The 18,501-nt window shown below is 43.9% G+C and overlaps 1 protein-coding gene across 1 annotated transcript in view; it reads right to left on the reverse strand.

Moving 5' to 3' along the window:
- The window catches only part of ISM1 (isthmin 1), a 61,042-nt gene extending 42,825 nt beyond the window's left edge, over positions 1–18,217 (reverse strand). Inside the window, exon 1 of the mRNA XM_040981833.1 lies at positions 18,080–18,217. Coding sequence (XP_040837767.1) covers positions 18,080–18,217 — 138 coding nt within the window. The remainder of the gene's footprint in view (positions 1–18,079) is intronic.
- Between the last annotated feature and the right edge of the window lie 284 nt (positions 18,218–18,501).

Below are 18,501 nucleotides of genomic sequence, written 5' to 3' on the forward strand. Positions count from 1 at the left end.
GGGCTCACACACCCCACCTGCGCCCCAGAGAGTGATGTAGGAGGAGGAATGCAGTACGCACTTAGTGGGTGCCCAGTTCTCTGAGGGTTCAGAAATGAGCCCACCTCCAGTTTGACAGCTCACAGAGAAATGCCTAGGATTTGTTTGAAATTTTTCTCAGCTGGAAAGACTGGCAGGGCATTGTTAGCAACCAGAAGGTAGGAGCTGAGAGGCGAAGGGGCATGGGAAGTGCACAGGCAGTGGCAAGAGCCACAGTGCAGCCTGGGACGTGGAGGGCAGGACGAGCTGAGTATTCCCATATTTGGAGTTCCTCAATGACCGTACAGGGACAATTTTAGGGATGATATGTACAGAGGAACTAAAAATGAAATTAAGGAAATCTGGCCAAGTAAGAATCCAGCTAGCTCCACCTGAGTACCAAGGGAAGTATGCAGTACCATTGGGGTATGCAGGAAAGGGCAGGGTCCCATCTAAATGTGAAGAGCTGTGTGGCAGGTTGCCTTGCAAAGGCTTCAAGCAGTCTGGTCTCTAGAAGTACACAGCCTTGTGCAGCCCCCGCCCTGTCGGGTGGGATGGAGCAGGTGATCTGCTTTGGACAGACAGAATGTGGCAAAGTGATACACGAACTTACTGAGATGAAATTACCAAGACCATGGAGTTCCTCTCCCTCCCACTCTTGCGCTCTGGTTCTGTTCACTTGGTGGCTCTGAGAAGCCCACCTTCTGTGAGCTGCACGAATGGAGAGACCCCATGGCAAGCAGCTGAGGATGACCTCTAGCCAACAGCCTGTGAGAAGCGGAATCCCACCAGTAACTGCTCGAGATGACTGCAACCCTGTCTGATGCCTCAATTATGTTTTTTTCTCATCAGTCATCTTCCTTCATATAAAATATGGAACTGTCTTACTACATAGCTGAAAGACTTTAGTAAACTTTATGTTCACAGAGGTAATCACTGTCTATTTTAATTAGCTTAAGCTGCGTAAAGTTGGAGGCAGCCCCTCAGCCAGGGAATGCATTTCCAAGGCACCTTGCATCAGAGTATGAGCAACGAGAACAGCTATTCTCTGTGTTGCTTCTAAATGGGGACTGTTATGAAGATCTAAATCCCGCACCAGGCTGAGTTCCTGAAGGACCATATGGAACTGACCATGATTAAAACAGGAGTAAGGGGTGGATATTTAATGTAGCGGGATGCAAAGATGCCGTATTGCAATGTATGGGTTGAGTCCCAGTTGCTTCCTTTTTGATCCAGCCTCCGGGTAACACACAGCCTGGGAGACAGTCCTTGGGTCCTAGACACCCACATGGGACACTTAGCATTGAGTTCTGGGTTTCCAGTTTTGACCTGTCCCAGCTCTGCCTATTGTGGGCGTCTAGGGAGTGAATGAGCACATGGAAGATCTTTCTTCTCTCAGTCTCCCTGAAGTTTAAGCTAAATGAAAATAAACTTATTCAAATTAAAACAAGACAAGAGGAAGCTGATAGTGAAGGAAGCCGAAACTCTCAGTCAGTGAGGGAATAAGTACATAAACTCAGGTCTTCAGGTTCCCAGGGCCACAGCGATTTCCAGCAATGGGAAGGACCTTCCGCCTTGAGCCACTCACTGTGTTAAAAGGACAGACTGTGATGTTCACACAGCCAACATTTAAAGCCTGTGACTTGAGTAGCACATTCTTAGTCATCACCTTCAGACTTGAGCAAATCACTTAACCTTGTTGCAGAAAATGAAAATAATTACAGTGCCTTGTCTGTGGTAGGCTTAAATAAGTGAATGTTAATCAAATGCTTAGAAAACTGTCTGGCCTATAGTAAGCACTAGTGTTAGTGTCTGCCAAAAACAAGTATGTATGGTCAAGTGAGGTCTGTATAACTGACAGCTTCCACCCCCGCCCCGTGAACGGTCACGGGCTGAGAACTAAGTTGTAACCCAAATACATTGTGCATTTCATGTGATTATTTAATACCAGGCTAAGTTATCATAGTAATCATGAAAATAACAATACCACAGAGAAAAGGATGTTGTCTCCATTCAAGAAAAGCTCATGGCCATTGCCATCACGGTTCCCTAGTTTCCACCAAGAGGTCATGCCTGGCCACCAGATTCTCTACTTTACACTGCTCTGAATGTCGCATCATGTTTTTTTTAAAAAAAGACTTATTTTTTAATTGCAAAGTCAGATATACAGAGAGGAGGAGAGACTGACAGAAAGATCTTCTACCCACTAGCTCAATCCCCAAGTGGCTGCAATAGCCAGAGCTGAATCAGGAGCCAGGAGGGTCCCAAGGCTTTGGGCTGTCATCAGCTCCTTTCCCAGGCCACAAGCAGGGAGCTGAATGGGAAGTGGGGCTGACTGGGATTAGAACCAGTGCCCACATGGGATCCTGTCCCATTCAATGTGAGGACTTTGGCCGCTAGGCTACCACGCTGAACCCTGAATGGCACATCATTGACCTGAGTATGTTCCCCTCCAGCTTCCCAAGCCCTTCTGCTACTGTAACATCTAGAACATTCACTTCATGACCAGCCATCTCTTCTCATTTCCACATGGTCCTCTGAACATCCTGTCAGTTTCCTCCTATGCCTTCCTGTTCTCTTTGCTGCTTCTTGATCATGTCTTTCCATCCAGAAAAACAAAAGCACACAGCCCTGCTCCTCTGAGGATGCCAGGTGTTGCAACCGCTGCATGGAGTCTCTGAGCACTCTACCTCACTCATTGAAAATTTCTGCATATGGCTCAGTCTTCCCGACCAACCACCTTGTTAGTTTTAAAATGTTTTTGGTGACATCAGCATCTATGTGGATGACCTTGGTTGTGTGTCTTCCTGAATGTACCAGTCAGCGGACAGACAGGGAGGCATCTACTCAGTAACTAGTCTTTTTCCAGAAGTGTGGGAGCAGTAGTAAAGCAGAAGTAAATGACCTGGATACTCTTTAAAATGTTTTATTTCCTGTGGTCTGTTTAAATGCTCTAACTAGTGTTGGTACATCAAATGGACCACGAGCAGGGTGATAATTTTGACCATACATGTCTTTCTCCCCCACATGGGTCAGACTCCAGGTTAAGCCAAAGATGTCCTTTATAATACAAATAGTTTTAGTTTTTCTCTATGACAAAGGTCATTACCTTTATTTTCTGGCAGACATAACAACTCCAGGGGCTTGGATTATATAGTGTGTTAAACTGCCATACCGCCTATCAGAGTGCCAAATGAAGTCCCAGCTACTGTTTCCCATCCAACTTCCTATGAATGTGCCTTGAAAAGCAGCAGAGGATGGCCCAGGTGCGCAAATCCCTGCCAGCCAGAGGGCAGACTTGGAGTGCTGGCGTCTGGCTTAGCTTGCCAACCTCTGGCTTTGCAGTCTCTCTCCCTTGCTTTTCCCCCTCTCCCTCTTGATTTGTCTTTTTGAATAAATTAATAATTCTTGAAAAAGCAAACACGCAAATAAAATCAGCCTTGTTCTCTCTCAGTTTCAGCATCTGCACATGCTGAGTCTATGAGCTGTCCATGCCAGGATTATGTGGATAATGGGCAGCTGCACCTAACTGACCCAGAGCATTAGCTTGGCCTCAACCTTAAATAAATATTTAGTTTGCTGAAAGACACCTCCAAAGAAGTTAAATGAGCTATGGGATATGAACTTTACCATCTTCATTGATTTCAGTGAAGTGACCCTCTGGTTTGAAGCAGATCACCTCTCATTCATGAGTCTCCCATGACCTCCCAAAGCCTAAGGGAAGGCTGAAGCAAGGCAGTAGCATTCAGGTAGTCCCAAGCAGTCACCATGCCCAGGAGGCGGCTCTCGGGCCAGTGGCTGGACTTCTGGGAATGCTTGGGCAAATGTAACCACAGTGATGTTTATTAAGTGGAATGTCCGTCTTGCGGTGCTCTCAAAGCTATTCCTTTTTCTTATTTCAAGTTATTGCTTTACTTTATTGTACACGATGTCCTATAAAGAAGATATATGTCTACAATTGAGCTTTGAAAGAGGACCACGGGGCCAGTTCCATTTAAAGAGAATGAAGTCAAGCAGTAAATTTGCTGGTCACTCTTTTTCCTTTGGACTGTATCTCAGCCAGCAGTTGGTCTTTGATGTGCTGACAATGGTACTGGACGGAGGAGCACCCCCAGAACAATGAACTGGTTGCATTCATTAAAGTTTAGAGGACAGTCTGCAGGGCACTGCATGAATAGGAGCCCAGAAAGTCGGTCCTGGGGCTGCAGGTGACCTTTCCTGGTTAAAAAAAATTATACTATTTTGAAATGTATGTACATGAAGGGGCTTCCCAAATTTCATGGACATGTATTTGTTCAATATGTATTTACTTATTCTTGTAAACTGAAAAAAAAATTCCCAGCTCAGATTTAGGAGCATGTCTTGTCTACCCACCCTCCTGCCACATTCTCTTCTCACTCTCCTCCCTTCTTTTTTTTTTCCCATATATTATATATATATATATATATATATATATATATATTTTTTTTTTGCAATGGAGTTTTCATTTCAGTTTGAAATCACAAACCTCAAACTCCATTACGTAAAGATATTGGGGGGGGGGCAAAAACAGCAATGTACCATTCTCAGGAATATAAACAAAGACTGTAAACAATGATCAAATACCAGGATATCAATGTACTCATATAGACTTATTTATTGTAAAGGCAGTGGGATGGGGTTGGACTAGGGAGAGAGGAGTATTAGGGAGGGAGAAAAGAGGAAAGCCAATGAGAAAGGGAATGAGAGAGGGAGGGAGAGAGAGAGAGAGAGAGAGAGAGAGAGAGAGAGAGAGAGAGAGGAAGTCACCCAACTGCTGGTTCACTGCCCGTCCCCCTAAATGCATGCAATATGCAGGCTTGAGCTCAGCTAAAACCAAGAGCCAAGAACTTCATCCAGGTCTCCTACATACATAGATGGATCCTCATTTCTGCCTCCCCACGCTCACTGTCAGGAAGCTCTGTTAAAAGCAAAGAAGTCAGGGCTCAGACTAGCATGCTGGTGTGGAATGTGGGTATCACCAAATGGCTGCCCTCAGGCCTATCTTAAACTAGTGCTGCTACAACACTGGTTTTCAGATCTTTGAGTGCCCTGCTGGGTGGCATTGTTGTGTTAGTGATATGTATTCATTCCATTTTGGTAGTTACTCTTGCTTTCTAAAATGCTCACATTAGCTCCCTCTAGATTGTTCCACATTTTTACCAATACTTAATGTCTTCAGTTTTTCTTTCCCTCTTCATTTTGTCATTCTGAAGCTATAATAGTGGTTTCCCATTTTTAGGCGGCATATATTTGAAGTTCTTTTAATTTTCAATTTAAGCTATTGATCTAGTCAGTACTCAAGTGTGTGACAAGCACCATATGAGCAAATAATTAAGACACCTTACATGAGACTGGTCTTAACATTACAAGTGAACATTTAGAAAGCAAAGGATGCTATAGAATATACCTTGGGTGTGATAGGGTTGACAATTACATATCAACAGCATAGGTAAGAAAACATCAAGTAAATCCTCTTGGAAATAGAGAGAAATCAGGGACATGGAAAAACCTAACAAAGATCTGAAGTGCCCAGGAGCTGTTTTGTTCCTGGCCAGCCACAATCATAGCTTAAAAGAACAGTAAAAAGACAGTCTGCTACTCATGTGGAAGAGGTTCATTTTAAGACCCTGGACACACACCCCATGGAAGAATACAAGGACATGAACTTGGTGACACCCTGAGGAAAAGGAAAAATCTAATTCATCTCAAGGAGACATTCTTCGGGCCAGCAGCAGTCATGTTTGAAGAGCATCCCACTCGCTGAGCTGCTGGGGCTCCTGTGCCCAAGCATGCGATGCCCTCTTGGTGTGGCAGAGAATGAAAGATGGGGAAGGGTACCCCTTCATCAGGCTTCAAAGAATTACTTAATGATGAATAATTGAATGATGAATGATATCTTTGTGAACACAACTCTGAAAAATGGAACCAGAACTGGAAAACTCTTTGGCCAGCCACTCTGTTGGGCCTTGAGACTTTTTCTGGTTGAGAGGTGTGCACAGGGGTGTGTGCTGTTGCACTTCAGCCTGGCTTTCCCTTTCTTCAGTTATGCACAGGGAGCATTTGGCCTGAAGGTCACAGAATAATGGGAGATACATGGAGCAAACCCAGACTCATGGTTTGCAGTCCTGGCCTGTTGGGACCCACCGAGCCCAAGCTAACACACTCTGTCCATGATCTTGAGAGTACATGCTTATAGTTTTAGGTCTCTGAGCTTGTAGAGGACTTTGTCCTGCATTACAATTAGACAGTAGCTGAATCATATAGGATCTATATTAAATATTTTCTGGGATTTACAAGATAGAAGGAAAGATGTGCCTCTAGGCCAGTGATTTCTCAAACTGTGGCCTTATAGGATTAACCTGGGGACCCTGTCCCCGTGCAGACTCTTATCCAGCAGTTATGTAGAGGGTGTCAGAGGCTCATTCTCTAACAAGGTCACAGGAGGTACTGGTGCTACTGATCCAAGGACCACAGACTAGTTGCATGTATTGGAGGGGATGCTGAGTTGCCTGGCAGTATCAGAGGGATACAGCTCTACCTAAGGAAAACCTAGCAGTGGATGGGCCACCTTATGTGGGAGGGAGAGATGGTCCTTGCCCACAGAATGGGAATCCTGGCTAGGTTTCTAGCACCCTGCACCACTCTAACATCCAGTGTGCTCTGAAGTTCAGTTCATGTTAATATTTCCTCAACTTATTTTCCAGACTAGAAATTATAAATATCTAATAAGATTTCCTATTTTTTTATTTTAAAATTTTTTTCCTACTTCCTGAGATTTGAGAGTTTCCAGCAATAACCCTGGCTTCCAACTTATTCTGGACTCATAACTCATCCCAGGCTCTTAACTAAATCTCCATGAAACTCAGGCTCCAAACAGGCACATGTTTCCTATGTGTCTTTGTCATTTGTGTGACTCTTCTGTCCGGAAGCCTTTGGATGCCAGTTAACACCAGGTGCCTGGCATCTTTTATCTAGATTCTAGCCACATCTTGTTATTTTTGAAAATAGATATATAGTGTCCTACAGGAAGCCTGACTTATTGCATTCAAACATGCCGATTTTCCAGGTCACTGCTGTGGAACATCTGAGGGTTAGGGTGTCTAAAACTGCACGTTTGGTGACTCAAACTGGACCCAAACTTAGATGTAGAATTCTTCCATTCCAAAGGCCATGTAGCAGCACTACTAACTCACTAACTCTTCCATGGAGAATAGGGGCATTGTTCCCTAGTAACGGTATATCAGTCCCAAAGAACGCTCTGTGCAAGATGGCTCCATTTACTGAAATGTGCATGGGACAGGGCAACAGGAAGAAGGGGTGATTAACCTGCTGTTTTTTCTTCTACTCAGTTTACAGAAATAACTTTCCAGTGACACCTGCTGGTCTGTGCTTGAGGAAGTGATGCTCAGTCACATTTATCAAGGCCCTTTGGCCTCTGACTTTTTCAGGCATTCAACAGAACTCCACTCGCCTCTGAAGACTCCCCAGTTACTCATCCCCCACCTAAAATAGTAAACCATCAGAAATCAACTCCTCAAGAGACACAGCATGGGTTTTATCTCCAGACACCAGGGATCTGTAAAGTTTTATTTGGGCCTGATGTTTTCTATCCCTGAAGTTTTGAAATTCTCCTCCCCTCTCACTGCTCTAACAGAGCAAGGGACCATTTGATTGTGAGACTAATGGACCTTTAAGTGCAAGCAGCAGGTGTGTCATGGAAACTCTGTTGTGTCTGTTTCCAGAAAGTCCTTACACTATCACTGCCTAGAGAAGTAGTTGTTGTCCCTCTAAAGAATATATGTAGAACACTTCCTTCAGTTGTAGGACTCTCAGAAGCACATGCTGAAACAAAGAAAAAGTAATGTATCCGAGATGAGCCCACTCTCCCCAGGCAGAGGAAGGGGAATGAAGGGTCAGGGGAGGCAGGAAGGATCCATCGGGAAACTAGTGACCATCGTTGGTAATGAGTGCTCAGACACGGAGTAAAGCTGAATACAGTACTAAATACAGTACTCATTCCACTCTCTTGCCTATATGCCACAGTAGGAAATTCATCTTATCCCTTAAGTAATTTCCGATCTTGAGGGTTTCATCTAGACAAGAGAGATCACCCTGACGGTCATTGAGGAGAGAGGCTCCTTGCTATCACTTTTCTTTACAAATCATAAAATCCTGAGCCCTGGTTCACAAAACAAAGGCATGCTAAGAGGATGAAGAAAGTACGATAGTCACAGAAAGTATCAAAGCTGAAGAAACTTGGACAAGACAGAGGAGCTGTTCACAAGGCCCGAGACCTCCCTCAGAAGTTAAACAACAGGCTACTGAATGAGCAATGGGTCATTAAATTGAAAAACAAAATGGGACACTATCTAGAAACAAACAAAAATGGAAATGCAGCATAACAGAATCTGTGCAATACAGCAAAAGCAATAATAATGGGGAAGTTTATAACAATAAGTGCTTAGATTAAAAAAGTGATTTGAAATAAATCTAACAGTGCATCTCAGGGATTTTGAACACCAAGAACAAAGCAAAACCCAAATTAGCAAAAGGTAAGAAGTAATAATAATCAGATTAGTAATAAATGAAAGTGAAACTAAAAAAGAGACAACAAAATGAAAATCCGCTGTTTGGCTTAGAAGATAAACAAAACAGATAAAGCTTTAACCAGAAAAGGAGAGAACTCAAATAATCAACAAAGCTACAGATAAAAAAGAGGGCCTTACAAGTGACACCGCGTAAATACAAAGGCTCAAAAGAAACTACTTTAAACAAGTCTGTCCTTACAAATTGGAAAGCCTCAAAGAAATGGATAAATTTCTGGATACATATAACCCGCCAAGATTAAATCAAGAACACCTAGGAAACCCAACCAGATTCGTAACAAGCAATGAGAGCGAAGCAGTCATGGAAAGCAGCTGAGGACCCAATGGGCTTTACCACAGGATTCTATGAAACATTTAGGAAAGGACGGACTCAGATCTTCCCAATATATTGAGAAAGCTCTGCCAAAGTCTAGGCCAGTAGCAAAACCAAAAGACACAAAACCAAAGACACAAAACAAACAGAAAACTGCAGACCAACATCCTTGCTGATTTAGATGCAAATAGTTCCCCACAAAATATTAGCAAGCTGTAATCCCCACTACATTGTTAATACCATACACAGTGGTCAAGTGGGATTCATCCCAGACATTCAGGGGAGGGCAGTTCAAGACTTGAAAATGAGTAAATGTCATCCATAGCCTGAGGACCACAGATCATATGCCTAGTCCAATAGATGGCCCCAACAGCCAACTCTGGCCCAGGTCACAGCCAGAATTCAGGAACTCAGTCTCAGTCTCCCACATGGATGCCAGAACGCCAAGCAATGAGGCCAGCTTCCGCTACTTTCCCAGGCACATTGGGAGTGAAACAGCTAGGGTTTCAACCAAGCTGTTATAGAATTCTGGCACTGCAAACCGTGACTTGACACCTTGTGCCCACACCAATGAATCCCTGAACAAAAAAAAAAAACCTTGGAAATATTCCATCAAAATAATAAATGAAAATATGAGATTCAAGAAGCAGCATGGTGGCACAGTAGGCTAATCCTCAACGTGCAGTATTGGCATCCCATATGGGCAATGGTTCAAATCCCTCCTGCTCCACTTCTGATACCACTCCCTGCTTATGGCCTGGGGAAGCAGCAGAGGATGATCCATGACCTTGGGCTCATGCACTCATTTGGAAGACTCAGAAGAAGCTCCTGGCTTCAGATGGGCCCAGCTTTGACAATGGTGAACTTTTAGGAAGTGACTCAGCAGATGAAAAATTTCTCTCTCTGTCGCTTCTTCTTTCTGACTTCCAAGTAAAAATAGATAATCCTAAAACAAGAAAAAAAGTCAGGAATAGATGAAGAAATAAGCAAGTTATATCTGTTTGTTAAATAACTATTGGGAACATGATGAAATTGGTAACAGTTGATTCCTAAGATAATTGTAACAGGAATGAAATAAAGCAAAGCCAAATAGGAAAGTGGAAAGAAGAAAAGAAGGAAGTGAGGAAGGAAGGAAAGGAAAGGAAAGACTAGATAGAAAGATGATCACATTAAAATTCCAGAAATGATTAAAATTGTCATTATGACAGACTAATGAGACAGAGAAAACTCAGATTCTTGTTTGGCGGGTGGGATTAGGTGATAGATGTTTGTTTATTTATATATTTATTTTTTTTTAAATTTATTTTTCTTATTCCAAGAAAGAGAAAGGAAAGATCTTTCATCTGCTGGTTCACTCCCCAAGTAGCAGCAATGACTGGAGCTGAAAGAAGCCAGGAGCTTCTTCTGGGTATTCCAGGCAGGTGCAGGGTCCCGAGGCCTTGGGCCACAAGCAGGGAACTGGATGGGACAGTGTAAGTTCAAATATATTAAAGTGTTAAAAGTAACAGAACATATAACTTTGGAAACCTTAGGAAAAATGAACACAATATTATTTATTTCCTAAAACTTAAACGTCGAGCCCTAATAACCCAGTTAGCATGCACTGAATATTTTAATTCTTATAAGAATTAGAAAATAGTTACATGCTTATTTTATAGGTGAGGAAATCTAGATATATAGAGAGAGGGTACCGTTCTTGCCAATGATTACACAGATTAAATTTAAAGAGAATAGAAAACATTGGAAATTTGAAGACAGCAAATACAATGAAAGCGATCTTAAAATTTTATCAGTAATAACAATAAAATGGCTTAAAACTAGGAGGTGTGTATAATTAAAAATCTTGATGTGTGTATGTATATAACTGTTCACCACAAAGAACAAAGAATCATTACAAATTTATAGAATATGGTTGTTGTTTCTATATACTTTATACTGGAAAATAATTCAAATAGTTTAGACTTACAGTTTTCTAGGAGAGGATTAAAATTTTAAAAATTGATTTTTTAGCTTATGTGAAATGTTAATGAGATTTCAACCAGAGTACAAAGCCAAAGAGTATTTAATTAGTGAATTTTACACTCTTTTGGAAACAGTCAATTTTTATCATTTAAAATGCTACAGTAAGAAGATGAAAATATTTCCAGCTTACGCCTAGTAAAGGCAGTGAAACGGAGAATACGAGCTGTCATGTGCAAGCTGCAAAAGCTACAGATATATGTTGCCAATTAAGCTTTTCTAGATTATGTAACTAACAAATTGAAGAATATAATTGAAAATGAAATACTATTCAGATTGCAATGGGTCCTAGAAAATAGCTCATACAATGAAGATTTTAAAAAGCAAATAAAAGGGCCTGGTGCTACAGCCTAGTAGTTACATCCTTGCCTTGCCTCCACCAAGAACCCATATGGGCACCAGTTCATGTCCCAGCTGCCCCACATCCCATCCAGCTCCCTGTTTGTGGCCTGGGAAAGCAGTGGAGGATGGCCCAAAGCCTTCGGACCCTGCGTTCACACAGGAGACTTGGAAGAAGCTCCTGGCTTCGGATCAGCTCCTCTCCGGCCATTGTGGCCACTTGGGGAGTGAACCAGTGGACAGAAGATCTTTCTTTCTCTCCTTCAATCTGTAAATCTGCCTTTCCAATTAAAAAAATTTTTTAAGTAAATAAAGCTGTGAAAGTTCCCTTAACAAACAAGTATGTTTTGAATGGGAAGAATAAAAATGTTAAAATTCACAATTTCCTCAGTTTAACCAAAAGTATTTAAAGCCACTCTCACTTAATGTTAATTAATTTTAAGCAAAATAATTCTCAGTTCTATCTGAAAGCACATTTTATAAGGACTTCTAAGAAAAAAAACTGCCCTATTAAAACATACCATGAAGCTGCGTTGTTTGGAACAGCATGGTATTCATAAGGGAAAAGATACATGAAAGTCAAGAAACATGTAAGTTTGAACATTTGATGAAAGTGGTATTTTGATGAATCGATAATGAAGTATTTAGGAAGCACATTCAAATGAGCTCAATAAAATTGTATCTGTATTTCTGTCTTATACACTAGTCTTTTATTATTATCTTTTCTATGATACAGTTCCATATGCGGTGGGATCTCCCTTACCTCCTTTCCAAATCTCCTCTCCTCCACCCCATTGATTTCCCCGAGATTATTATCATAGTACATTCCTTCATAAACATAAGTCGATCCCTGCCGGCCTGGACTATGACAGAGAGTCCAGCGTGCTATATTGTCACTGACGCATTAGTCATTCAGTAGCATGGTGTTTAACTTCATGGTGTTGTAAATTTCTGTTTCTCTTCCTGTTGTGGATTTTGTTTTGTGGCTTTTAAGCGGATGTACAGTAATTGTGTAACGGAGACTATCATACCCAGTTGTGAGGACACAATGCAGTATGCATCTCTACTTCCAGATCAAAGATGGACTGCCAATGTCTTAAACACAACAAACCGCATAGTAGATTATGGTTCTAAACAAAAAGCAAATTATGAGAACACATTTGAATATTTTTACAGTATTTAACCAAAACCAGTATAAAATATACAGAGCTGATTACTCTTACTATTAAAAAATTGGAGGGCTGACACTTGTGAAATAATGGGGAAAGCCCATATGCGTCCTTGTTTGCGTCCTGGCTGCTCCACTTGTGATCGAGCATTCTGCTGATGCCCCTCAGGTAGCAGCAAACATGGTCTAAGTGCCCGGGCCACTGCCACCCATGTGGAGAACCTTGGAAGAAGCTCCTGGCTTCAAACAGGTGCAGCTCTGGCCACTGCAGCCATGCAGGGAGTGAACCAGCAGCTGGGAGGTGTCTCTCTCTCTAACATACATACATAGAGAAATCTGTAACAGTAAAATGAAATGTAAAGATTCTTCACGCAACGGCATGCTCAAATGATGTTTAAAAGCATTAAATATTAAAATATGCAAAGTGAAACAAAGCATTGATAAAAGTCTGCAAGCCGAACACATCACTATGGCAGCTGCTTTGTTTGCCAAGGCAGCTCTTCTGGGTACCGCATTTCTCCTTCGCACAGTAGGAATTTCCTCCCAACAACAGGGGGAATCTATTTCCTGTCCCCCAGCATGTGAAGTGCAAGCTGGGTCCGTGGATTTGCTTGGCTGGTAGAAAGTGACTGAAGCAGTGCATGTATTTTGCAGCTTCCGCTCTTGGTGTCTGGCCGCTGTGGGTCCCTCCCGGTGAGGGATGATGGGAGAGTCAGCACTGTCCATCAGCCATATGACTGAGGTTCTCTTGGGACCCCCCCCCCCCGACCACGTCACGCATCTGATAGCTGTAGATAGTTGAATCATTCCAGGTGAGATCAGAAGAAGTGCCCAGCTGAGCCCAAGGACACTGCTAAACACAGATCCAGGAGCGACTCGAAGGAGGTTATAGAAAGCGACTGCACTGGGTGGCAGAGTGATAGGAAGTAGTAGCTAAGTGGAGTAGTTTTCTGCCATGTATGAGGAATTTCAGTGATTGTAGTAAGCAACAGGACTGGAACATGAGCAGGCAGTCAGTGAACAAGCAATGCAACGGCTGTTGACCTGATGGATTGAATAAGAACTTTGACTCCAAGGTCACAGCCTTCCAGTCCCTGTCCCACCTCAGCACAGTTACTTCAATCTCTTCCGTTCTCAATATCTCTATCTGGGAAATGGGCCAGTTTGACTTTTCGTGGTTTCAAGTACAGTCAACCACAGTCAGAATATATCCAATGAAAAACTCCGGAGAAAAATTCCTGTAAGTTATGAAGTATGGATTTCTCTTAGTGTGCGGAAACCTCTTTTATGATAGCATGTTGCTACAATTGTTCTGTGTTATTAGGGTTGTTTTTGTGAATCCTTTACTGTGAATGATTAATAAAACAAGTTAACATTTATTGATTTGAAAGAGAGAGAGAGATTGATTCTCAGATGGTCAGGATTGGGCCAGACCAAAGCCAGGAGCTGGAAGCTGCTTCCAGATTTCCCACCTGGGTAGCAGGGATCCAGGCATTTGGGCCCTCTCCTGCTGCTTTTCCCAGGCCATCGGAAGGGAGCTGGATTGGAAGTAGAGCAAGCTGAGGCATGAACTGGCCTGCCCGTATAGGATCCTGGTATTGCAAGTGGTGGTTTTACCCACTACACCAAACTCCAACTGTAATAAATCAGCTTTGATCATACACGTGTACACAAGAGGTCTTCGGGAAGTTCTGAGAAAATACACCTTCTGAGAAAAACTATGTACAGATTTTACAAAACAAACTTGTTTTTGTCCAAAATAAGCTTATTCTCAATTTCCATGAATTTTTTTTTTTTTGAGATTCCCCCATATCTATGAAAAAACAGTGTATGGAGTCCTGTTGCTGACTTTACATATCTGCTGTAGGTCTTGGAATGCATCCTTGCTTATAACAGGGGACTCCAGCGTGTAAATACCCTCTGTCCCATGCGCTCCCTGTAAGGAGCCTTACTTGATTCAGGTACCAAGGTTGCTTTTGTTTCCGTTGCTACCATATGACTCAGCTGAACTCAAGGCAGCAGTGAATGCAGGAAGTTAAGATGTTTTAATGAAGGCGATAGAGGGATAAGGTGGGGTGCTCACAAATATGACAGGAGACAGCAAAACTGATTATTATAAATATAATCAGCCAGTTTTTTAAAATAACACTTGCTCAAATATCAAATACTTGATGAGACCTGGCTTTATAAGTAAACCTGTGTGAAAATTCCCAAGTCTAAATCTGATTGACATTTACTGGAAAGGGACTCCTCTGAGTTTGAGATTAAAGATGCTGTTAGTAAAATGGAAGTGACGATTGCCTGTGCGTTCTCTGTTTGTGAAGATCTGTTCTCCAGACTTCCTTTCTATCTTATATAAACATTTTCTCATTCTTACTCATTAAAGACATATGAAAGAACTAATCTGAGTATTGAACAGCATGAGGCAAATTTATTCCAGTGAGAAGATAAGATTTTACTTTAAATGCAGGAAAAGTTGATGTTTCCATGCATTTTTATGTAGCCATTGCAAAAAAACTCACTAGATATTTTTAATATGGAAAATGGTACAGAAACTAGCATCTTTATTGTTATAAGCCAATGAACAGAACCAGTATGTTAAGACCATTTTATCACCACCCTGCAACTATAGGAACAATTAAGTGCAGGGTCAAAAATTTATTCCTAATATGCCACAACTATCAAAAAGCAAAATGTTAGCTTTTGTTCATATAAATGTATGTGTATATATATATATTTTGTGTGCACATACATAAATTGTATATACAAAGAATCTAGAAATTTTCAGAAAAATTATGCATCAATTTAAAAGCTTTTTTTGTGACAAAATGAACCTATCTTTTCATTTCATTTTCCATGCATTTTTGAAGTGTCTTTTTACATAAGTGAATATATACACACACGGTCATTTTTGACACAGTACGATTGTCAAGACGCATTAGAAAAAACACCGATTGTTAAAAGGCTCTTTTCTGTCCTGTGGCTATCCTGGTGACTACCAGAAACTTGGAACACAAGCGGATGCCCTGCAGTGATCTTTACACTGTAAAATAACAAAAACAAACTAAGGATTTTCCAGCCTTGCAACCTCGGATGAGTCCCCTGGCCTCAGTGTCTCCATTAGCAGCAGTGATAAAAGATACTGCCTACTTCAAGGCTTTTTTTTTTTTGGTGAGAATTAAGAAAGTTAACATACTTTAAAGAACAGAGCCTGCCAAATAAAAGGAACTTAATGAGCCTTAAAAACCATAATTTCCATCCTTACTACTCTTTTGTTTCCGGGCTTTTAAGTCAAAGTATATCTCTGATATGATACTAAATAGATTACAGTTTGTAGTACATGGCAACACTTGCACGTTTCTGACCCAGCCAGGCTCATATTTTAGAACGCTTTCAGTAGAAATAGCAACAACAAACATAATGCCAAAGAACTAATTAGCTTCTCATTTGTGAAAAAGGGTTTGAGCAGCTTAGGGTCTCACAAAACTAGCAAATTTAGATGGAGTGAAAATGGGCTTTCCAATTCCTGGTGAAGAGCAGGAGCACAGAGTTCACGTTCTGTCTCCAAATACACCTGCTCCTAGCAAAGCCGCTCTCCAGGGCCTGATAACAACACACTACCAAATGTGTTTTCGCAAACTCCCTCACATGGCAGAATACAGTTTATCTACGGAAGGGCAATAGTTTTGAGAAGTCAGAGGGCCCGAGGGGTAGCCTTGGTGAGAAGGAATATAAAAGTTTTATAATGAGAAATTGCAAAAGAGTAAGATCAGGAGTTCATCATTCCGTTTGGAGGTGTGTGTGTGTGTGTGTGTGTGTGTGTGTGTGTGTGTACCGAGTTGACGGTGTCAGGAAACACTGCCACACGTCCAGCTGCCTGGACTGGGGCGGCAGGTCATCCTAGGATCTGTTTCCACACTGCCCCACGTCTTCCGCCCTCTTGGGGCCGTCTTTTAGCCAAAGCCTCTTTTGAGAATTCAATCCACTTCCTTTCCAGTGGCCACTTCCACCAGCTGCTTCTCTCATTACCTTCCCGCTCAGGCCGAAAAGGCCAAGCCCAGGTTATTCTGATGCTAGCAAACACCTCATAAAGAAATCCGCCAAATTGACTTCTCCACTGAGAATCCGCTTTACGGCTTTTCATGAGTCCGGGGGGAAAGAAAGCATCATCATGTGCAAAATATGACTTCCAGCAATCTTGCAGATAGGAAGGGTTATCCCTGCGGGGTCAGACTAGTGGCTACGCAGTCCAGAACCTTCCATATTCCCACAGGAGTTCCAGCTGACTGTCAATGTGCCTGTTTAGCCACAGGAGAGCGCCCCCCCCCCCAACCTAGGGCCTTTCTGGAAATGTCCCAAATTAAAAAGAAATTTTCGCTTCGAGGTGTACACTTTTTTCACCCCTTTTTTCACCCCTGCTTTTGCATTTGTGTTGCAAGGGTCACCCTGCTTTAGTCTAATGACACCCCGGCAGAGAGAAGCCTCGATGCGACCAAACAAACTTGGAACCTGTGAACTCTGGCAAGGTTCCTGTCCTCTCTCTACCTCCCTGGTAGGGCTGGGATTATATTAAATACGTTAAAGCATACACAGCACTGAAAAGAGCAGTGATACAGGCTCGAGAAAGTGATTTTTTCCTTAAGTGAGAAGTCTTTAGCAGCAGCTTTCATAGAGATGTAAAACACGGATTCGCAAAGACATGGTCTGCAATCTCTTGGGACCCGTGAATAATGCTTACTGCTGCAGAATTAAGGGTTCTAGAGGATGCATGGTGTAAAGAGAATTTTAGGTGCCAGGGAATTCCCGCTGCGGGGGGGGGGGGAGGGGCGGGGGCATCCTGCTCTCTTCTCTCCTGGCCTTAAGTGTCTGTGGTCACACCCCCAAATCCAAGGAAAAGCGCTCTCCCAGGTAGTTGGAGGAAACTCTGGGGGAGGAACCTTCACTGGGGCTCATCTCCTCACTTCCACCCCCCTTCCTAACTCCCTCTTCCCCTTCCCCTCGGCGGCTGCCAGGAAGAGTCGGCCAGGGGCCCAGGTATAGCTGACTCGGCTCCTCTCCCCAAGACAGGTGCCTCAACTCCACGCCTCCTTTCCCCAAGAGAGAGTGTGGGGGCTCCCTGCGAGGCCCCGGGAGAACATTCAAGGCTCCAGAAGGGAGGATGTGTGGCCTGACCTTCGCTCAGGTGGGCAGACCTACCTGAGTCGTTCCTCACATACTGTGGGCTCATTATCCCTTAGGGTCTCCTGCATCCCCCACCCCATCCACCTCACCTGGGGTAACATCGCTCACCTGACACCACTAGCTCCGTAGCACCCCAAGCCGCCCCCTCCCCACCCCAGGAACTTAAACGGAGACAGATTGCGACGGGAGAAGGGGCTCGTGCAGGTTCCCACTCCCTTGCATTCCCCCCTTCCCCACCCGCCCCCCCCCCGTGCCAGGTCCTGTTCGTGTAGTTAACCAGGCTGGACTGCAGCCCAAACAGCCGCCCCTCCGTGGAGCGTAGGACCCGCCTCCTGGCCTCAGGGCTGGCACTGGCCCAGCACCCCACCAGCAGCGTCCCGGCTGCGTGCACGCCCCTCGCCGCGGCGCACTCACCTGGAGCTGGGGCCCGCTGGCGTTGGCCGCAGCAGCGTCCGGCCCGTCGGTGGCTCCGGAACCGCGCAGCACCGTGATGTGCAGCGTGAGCAGCAGCAGCCCAAGCAGCAGCAGTAGTTCGGCCGCCAGGCGCACCATCCTCTTGAGACGCGCGGCTTTAGGACCGCGCGCGGCGGGAGGCGGCGGCGGTGGCGGGGCCGGAGGAGGTGGAGTGGGAGCCCGGGAGGCCGGCAGCGCGGCTCCCGCCTCGGTCCCCGCAGAGGCCTCGGTCCTTGCGCCCGTGGGGCTGCCACTGGGCGCGGCGGGGCGCACCGGGCAGGGGGAGCAAGAGCCGCCACCACCACCATCACCATCGCCGCCGCCTCCGCCGCCGCCACCGCAGCCTCCGCCACACCACGGCGGAGCCACCGCGGGGCCGGGGG

This window comes from Ochotona curzoniae, unplaced genomic scaffold, assembly GCF_017591425.1.
Source record: "Ochotona curzoniae isolate NIBS_2020 unplaced genomic scaffold, NIBS_Ocur_1.0 contig_3520, whole genome shotgun sequence".
NCBI classification, from domain to species: Eukaryota; Metazoa; Chordata; class Mammalia; order Lagomorpha; family Ochotonidae; genus Ochotona; species Ochotona curzoniae.